The 8,292-nt window shown below is 43.5% G+C and overlaps 1 protein-coding gene across 1 annotated transcript; it reads left to right on the top strand.

Annotated features, from left to right (window-relative positions):
• Positions 1 to 5,133: 5,133 nt before the first annotated feature.
• Positions 5,134 to 8,292, top strand: LOC146383227 (stanniocalcin-like). The gene is made up of 5 exons (XM_084932557.1): positions 5,134 to 5,320; positions 5,844 to 5,986; positions 6,060 to 6,167; positions 6,537 to 6,640; positions 7,760 to 8,292. The coding sequence occupies exons 1-5, from the start codon at positions 5,209 to 5,211 to the stop codon at positions 8,055 to 8,057; spliced, it is 765 nt and encodes a 254-aa protein (XP_084788683.1). The 5' UTR covers positions 5,134 to 5,208; the 3' UTR covers positions 8,058 to 8,292.

Genomic DNA, 8,292 nt, shown 5'->3' on the forward strand with positions numbered 1-8,292 from the left:
TGTGAAAGGATGCCAATCAAACAATAAGCCGCACCTCCCTCGGGACGTGGTATAGTTTGAGGTTACTCCTCGGAGTAAACGACGCACCACAATTAGCTGAACAAAGTGAAGCTGAGATGAAGAGCGACCTGACTGTATGGAAACATGTTCCCGCGGGGGGATGAGTATAATTAGTGAAGAATACCCCTGAAATCAGGTCGCCTAGCCTCCTACAAACACTGTTCCCCGGTCACTGTGGCAGCAGTGAATGAAGCAGGAACATCGGCCTGTGACAGCTTTACTACACTCGCTACTATTTTTAATACTGCCCTTCGATACCTAAAAACAGGCTGAGGATGAGCTCAAAGCGGGATCTGACTGACAGAAACAACAGCATCAGCTGATCATCTCAGAGAACCGGCTCTGATCTCTGACACGATGATGTTGTTAGTGAAGCTGGAGGCGAAGCTTCGGACTGCAGGCTGGGTTTACTTTATGCTGCTCTTGTTTCTCAGACCGAAACTTCTTCATTAAAGCCAGAAACGGTAACATCTTGTGAAAATTGGTTTCATTTTTAGATCGCTGTCAGAAACTCTTCATCCAGTTGTAATGAAACTGGAGTCGTATGGATCCCACAATGTGTGACCTTTGACCTCTACTCTGGCCATGGAACTCACACTAAATATCTTTTTTGAGGTTTGACACGCACACACACACACACACACACACACACACACACACACACACACACACACCATACTGACAGTTAACCCCGCCTCCCTTCATTGCTGTGATTGGCTGCCCAGTATGCCACCCTGCCCTTAGACTTGGTGTTTTTCAGCTTACGTCACTTCTTCTTGTGCTTTTTAAATGTGTGCAGTAATAAAACGTTGTGCTGTGTTTCTTGTTAGATAAATGTTTTCAGCAGGAAGTGAGTTAAACACCTGAGGATGATGATGTTAGAGCGGGGGGTTGGACACGTTTACTCTTTGATGGTGCTCGGACCTGTGCAGAGGACAGATGAGGCTGCAGGATGTTTCCTTGATATCGAGCTTCATGCTTCATATCATAAACTGTGATGAAGATGAGGAGTTCTGTATTCAGCAGGAGCTTCGTCCCTGAACATGATCCTGACCCCGGGTTCACCTGCATCGCTCACACTTCATCAGACAGGAAGCGCTTACACACAGAGCAGCTGCTGGTGTGAGTGAGTGAGGCTCAGGTAGAGCGGCTTCATAAGAATCTTTTACTCCTCCTCCTCTTCATCCCTGCCCTGAATGAGAACATCAGACTGTGTACAACACAAGAACAAAGCTTCAGACAGCAGACAGTTCACTCTGACCTCTGACCTTGCTCTGTTTCCTGGGAACAGAGTGAGAAAAGAGTGAGCAAAGCCTGAAAATTCACGCACCCGAGTTTTTGTTGAACCTCCTGACAAATGAAATATAAACCTTGCACCCGTTTCACATCTATGGGCATTTTTGTACCTATTTAAAAACTTTCCAGAAAAACTTATTTCAGTTTTTCTGAAAAAAGAAATCACACTGCTGATGCAGAAGTCTCCAAAACTCCCCCAAACTCTCCAAAGCTCCCATATAAAATATAAATCTCCTGGTGTTCAGGGCCACGCTCAGGTGAGGGGCTGCTCTCAAGTGCTGCCGTTTTTATGGCAGCAGGTTTTCCGTGGGGGGAGTTGATGAAGCATGACGGGTGCAGATGGTTATCAGCACCTTTGACCTCCGTGCTGATGAAGTCAGCAGAGCTGTGCAGGTTCACCGGTTCCTCTGGTCGAGCGTGTCTCCATCTAAACGTGGGAGCTGATAAGACACGTCGATTTTTCCACACCACCCACAAAACGCTGATGATGAGACAAAGAGCGAGTTTAACAAGATCCAAAAAAGAGAAGCCGAGCACTTCAGTCGAACAAGACGAGGAGCAGAGACCTCTGATCACCTGTTCGCGGTTTCTGCTTTTATGGATAATCAAATAATGAAATGAAGGTCTTTGTTTTCACTGGTTCTCACTTTAAAGACATGTTTCATGATTGCTGTGTATAGGTTTTTTTTTCCTTGTGCTTTTCTTGTCTTTAATAAAAGTTTAATTATTGATTATTCAGTGAAACACGTCTGACTCTCATTATGATGCATCAATTATCAACCAAGTTAAAATGGTTTCATGAGTTTTTAGATGAGATTCTGACATTTCTGTGGATGGCACACATACCTATATTTAAATAACTGATCTGGCAATACATCACGTTAAACCAGATGTTCTCCCTCTCGCCCTGGTACCGGGGGCATTGGGGTTCAAACAATTAAAATGCATTGATATAGTTTACAGTTAACATACGCTTTTAAGCAGAAAACAGTAAACTTATTTTAAGACAATCATGCAGAAGCTCTCAATGTGGTGGGCCACATTTGGCCTGCAGCCTGCAGTTTGAGACATGTGCTGTCAGATTAAGGACCTATAATCAGAATCAGAATCAGAATCGTGTTTATTGGCCAAGTATATGTGCAGACACATACAGGGAATTTGGTTCCGGTAGATGGTGGCTCTCAAGCATAGCAATGTAAAACACACACACACACACACGCACGCACACACACACACACACACACACACACACACACACACACACACACACACACACGTGTCTATATATACACATTACACATACATACACAAAGCTGTGTAACCAACTATAAATAACAAATCTAAACTTATATACATAAAATACAGAAATGAATGAGGTGGAATGAATACTACAAAATGTACATAAGGTGCAGCTGCAGTCTGGCAGTGGGAGCAGTGTGACAGGTCAATAATATGACCTGTATAATAACACAGAGAAACCAAGAGCAAGAGCTTGGCGACAGCGGGAAGGAAAAACTCCTTTCAAGCAAGAAGAAACCTCCAGCAGAACCAGGTTCACGAGGGACGGCGACTGGCTGCTGGTGAAAACAATAACATGATTGATTTTATACACAAAACCTGATTAAATATAATTTCCTCATCAACAGCACATTACTTATTGAAATCTGATTAGATTATCAACAGATCACCATAAAGATACACAAACTTGGGTCCACTTGCTGCATTTGCCAAACGTCCTGTCAGGAACCTTGGTGTAACTCTTGACTCAGCTCTGACTAAATCTCTGGTCCGCTCCTGTTTTTATCACTTGAGAAACATTGCTAAACTGAGTCCCATTGTATCACGCTCAGAATTAGAAATTGTCATTCATGCATTTGTTTCATCTTGTCTGGATTATTGTAATTCTTTGTTTACTTGTTTATGTAAAGCCTCTTTGGAGCATCTGCAAGTTGTTCAGAATGCTGCTGCAAAGCTTCTGACCAAGTCCTCCAAGTACTTCCATGTCATACCCCTGCTGATCCAGCTGCAGTGGCTCCCTATTAAATTCAGAATCCACTTTAAGGTTTTGACCTTGACTTTCAGGGCTCTGCATGGACAAAAACCAACATATATCAGTGAACTTTTACATCCATACATTCCCAGCAGGTCCCTGAGGTCATGTGATCAGGGCTTGCTGGTTGTCCAACACATGACCCACGTGACCCCCAGACTGTGAAACTCTCTCCCTTTGAGCCTGAGATCTGTGGACTCAGTGGTCGCTTTTAAAAAACAGCTAAAAACTCATCTTTTTAAACTTGCTTTTGGTTGATTTTTATTTTTACGTTTTAGCTTCTGTGAAGCACTTTGTGGTTTTTATCTTGAAAGGTGCTATATAAATTAAATTTTACTTTTTTTTTTTACTTTACAGCAATCACACACACACACACACAAAGCACGGATCCCACGTACAGGACATGCCGATCCGGTACGGAAACTGGACATCTCACAGATTCCCAAAGTCCAGATTTCATCGCTCTTCAATCAAAATTCACTGAACCAGCAGCAAAAGTAGATCAAAACTACACTACACGTCAACACCCCCCCACCCCCCACCCCTCAAGAAAGCCTAATTTTTACCATTCAGTACTAAAGCAATTTCAAGTTTCACAAATTATGCCAAAATGCAAAACGCTTAGCTGTGTCTAGTAAAACCTCTGTCATCATTAATAATCACAGTTACCAGTAAAAATCTGTTTAAATAACATAAAGGTTAATAAGTGTCAGGTGAATGATGTTTTTTTAAAAAAAATAAAGTGCTCATAAATGTTTTCATGTTGTTTTAAACTGAAGGAGAAAAGTAGGCTAAGCTTCAGCATCACACTGACAACCAGGACGGGACCACCAGACTCCATTCAAAAATCTGCGAAATGTACCTGGACAGACCTGTGAGCAAGTACTAAGTACTTTTACTTTACTCCAGTTCTCGATCCTAGTTTGTGTGTGTCGGTGTGTAAGTGCGTGCTTGTTTGTTTTCTCTCACAGGAAATCTGGAAACGTGACTGGAATTAAACACATCCACTTCCCACGGTAAAGAAAACACATCACAGTCACGTCACAGCAGCAGCATAGCGAAACCTTCCGCTTTAATTCCACCGTTAGTGTTAGAGTGAGCGAGGCTGACCTCGTGAATGTGACCTTATCCCGAGTTGATAGGAGACATTAGGCTCGTTTATCCTGATGCTTTTATTCTGACGCTGCACACGTGTACATGTAAACACAGGTGAACTTCCGGATGTTGATCTTCGGTGTTTAGATTCAGGGTTCAGGACTACCACAGGCACTGGCTGTCGCTGACCTGCCGGGAGTCCGTCGGAGTCTCCAATATTGAAATAATATTTATTTAATATTTTTGCAGCATTGAATTAAAAGTATGAATGCAGCAGTGCTGGTGGAGGGTTCGGCTCATTTAACCTTCCACAATGTGAACAGTTGTTCGCTCCGATCAGTTGACCTCATGTTATCATGTTAAAGCTCTGCTGTACCTGACACCATATTCATGTTCAGGTGTGCTGAGGTGACACTTGAGCTCAGGAGAGTTTCTGTCACATTAAATCAACCCTGAAGTCCAAACTTTATGCGCTGAGTTCACTGCTGCTCGGAAATTCCTCCTCTGCGTGTGGAAATAACCAATTAACTCCGCAAGTTCATTACTCCTCAATAAACCATTAACAGCCCCCCCCAACCGAAACCTTCCGCTCTGATTGGTCCGAGCCCCGCTGACTGTGTATAAATGCAGGAGACTCAGCTGGAGACAGCAGACACACAGCACCTTCTCCTCCTGCTGCTTCATCTTTATCCTCAGTGTGAGGCACCATGCTCCGCGGCTCCGCTCTGCTCCTCCTCCTCCTCTGCTCCTCCTCCGCCTTCGAGCCTCTGCCGGAGGAGGCGGCTCCCCGCCGGGCCCGTTTCTCCGCCAACAGCCCGAGTGAGTACTTCTGTTACTGCACTCACAGTACTCTGCTACAAGTACAAGTACTGCAGTGAACGCGTTAATGTTTGGAGTCTGTACCTGATTATTACCGGATCAATAAGCTGATATTTGATCGGTTATTGGCTTTAAATCTTCTAAACACAGCAGCAGGTGTTCTTCATCACTCTTCATCCTCTCACTTCTGTCTTTCGTTAAAGTATTATTAGCATAAAAACTGTCTTTTAAAAGAAAGCTGAAGTTTGATCAGCGACCATTAATGGACTCATGTATTGGTTTTTGAAGGGGTGGGGGTGATCATCTCAGTTCCAGTATTGTACTGATAACTTTAGAAAACTTCCTGTCCTCCCTATTTGTAAAAACATAATTTATGCGTCACTTTTTTCTATTCAAATCACATTTTCCTTCCATTTGTTTGCATCATATTCAAGTCACATCTGTCCCATATGCGACTGCTTGATGGGTCAATCATCTGGAAAGCTCTGTGAGTCCAGTGTGAAGCATGTTTGTGTGTTTGCAGCTGATGTAGCCAGATGTTTGAGCGGCGCCGTGACCGTCGGCTGTGGGTTCTTCTCCTGTCTGGAAAACTCCACCTGCGACACCGACGGGATGCACGAGCTCTGCGAGCTGTTCCTGCACACCGCCGCAAGCTTCAACACCGAGGTTAGTGACTTACTGTCCACCTGTCCTCCACCTGTCCTCCACCTGTCGTCTGACCTCAATGTTCTCTCCACAGGGTAAGACGTTCGTCAAGAAGAGTCTGCACTGCATGTCTCAGGGAATTTCGGGCAAAGTCTTCCAGTCCATCCGCCGCTGCAACATCTTCCAGAGGATGATCGCTGAGGTTTGCCAGCTCACAAACTTCTATGCTGCCTTATAAAAATCACTTCAGTTCTTTTTTATTTAGCTTTTGCTCATGAAGTTAAAGCTCCATATTATATAGATATTAAAAATCCCAAGGAATGTCTCACAGCAGCAGCTGGTGAAGGTGGGGAAGACAAACTCTCCTTTAACTGCAGACAACTCCAGGAGAACCAGGCTAACCTGTTCAGTGTCTCCATCAGTTTATATATGAAAACACCTGTATCACTGTTAGCTTTAACCTCATCCTTTTAGTGTGGTAGCATCCTGTTACCTCTGCAGGTTAGCAGGTTAGAGGAGAGGAGAAAGTGCTTCTATGATCCTAAGTCAGTGTTTGTCCATCTCATCGAAGGTTCAAGAAGAGTGCTACACCAGCCTGGACATCTGCACTGTGGCTAGGACTAACCCTGACGCCATTGGAGAGGTGGTGCAGGTGCCTACTCATTTTCCCAACAGGTGAGCACCCAGTACACATACAAAATGGTGAGGCAATGCTCGCACCTGCTTTAGAGTGGAGATGCTAAAGCAATAGCACGATAGCATACATGGTACCTAATTTAGCTTCTTAGCATGTTTTATAAATCTATAATTATAAAATTGGCCTTAAAGTAAAGTTGCAGCTACACCTCAAAAGTACATGCTACTGCCCCTCAGCTAGTTTCTGGAGGATGGCCAGTTAGAAAAGGGGGACATTTAGGGAGGGGTTCTTAAAGAACTTTGGGCTCATACAGTAAATTTCAGTGTGTGGTTTGACAGACATGGTATTCGAGAGTCCCATCTGTCCTCTCACGTGCTGTTGTATGGTACATATTTGCTGCTGACCACTGTTTTTTCATACTGTACATTTTTACTACATAGTTTACTGTGGACACTGTTAAGTGGAGCCTGGAGTAAAACCTTCATGTGATGTTTGTATAGTGGTGGCAATTAAAAATATTGTTGTAAGAACGTAAAAATATCTTAAGAACAAGTTTAAGAGGAATCATTATATTAGCTCCTGTCTCTTTAAGAACTCTTAAAAAAGCCCTTTTTCTTCTGATTGGACACCTTCCGGAAGCCTGCTGAAGGGCGACTCCTGGTGCTTGTAAACTGTATTACTCACTAACAAAGAATTAGTTTTACATTAAAGTTATTTCTCAGTTATAAATTGAGTTTCATCTGGAAATTCCAGAACTTTCTTTTTCTTCTTACAGTTTGTGATATTTGTTCAATTGTGTTATTGAATTAGATTTTTTTTTTTTAAACTAAGAATCTAATGTTCAGACGTATTCTGTGTTGTGTTTTAGTATTATTTAGGTAACGATTTCAGGCTTTCATCTTTGATAGTTTTTGAGATATTCATGTTCAAACATGGCCTCAGTCTCAATGTGCAGAAAAAACAGGCCCGAAATGGGTCGACGGACAAATTTTAAGAAATCTTCAGCCGTTAAAAACTTTTTTTGATGTATGAAACTAAACTTTTACACCACTTATTATAAATGTTTAAATTTTGTACAGTAAAATTTTGATGCAAATCTGAAACTGTCAAGCAGAAGGCCAAGGTCTGAGATGAACATGTGCCTGTTTGGCCTGCAGGTACTACAGCACCCTGCTCCAGATGCTGCAGGCCTGCGACGAGCAGACGGTGGCGGCGGTGAGGGCCGGGATCGTGTCCCGGTTGGGCCCCGACATGGAAATCTTCCTCCAGCTCATCCAGAACAAACCCTGCACCGCAGACTCCGGCTCAGCCGCCTACAATAACCCCTCCAGCTGGAGGAACATGCCCGTGTTCAACATCCAGCCGGGCTTCAGAGGCCGAGACCCCACTCACCTGTTCGCCAGGAGGTCTGTAGACAGCCAGGAGGAAGAAGACGGAGTTAAAGCCCACGAGTAGCTGACGCAGCTTGATATAAACACACAGCCAGCCCTGACTACACATACATCAGTCCAGCCACCGACTGACTATAAAAGCAACTTATTATTATAATGCATATTTATTTTTATTAAGTTAATTTATGCAGGAGGACAAGAGGCCACGGAGGTGCGGAGATGCTCTCACGCTGGCCGTGGAGCTCATTTACTCCGTGTTGCTCATCTGTGCTGACTATGGTTCTGTGTTAGAAATAAAC

Source organism: Perissodus microlepis, chromosome 7 (genome assembly GCF_051167445.1).
Source record: "Perissodus microlepis isolate ML-2025 ecotype Zambia chromosome 7, ASM5116744v1, whole genome shotgun sequence".
Lineage (NCBI taxonomy): Eukaryota > Metazoa > Chordata > Actinopteri > Cichliformes > Cichlidae > Perissodus > Perissodus microlepis.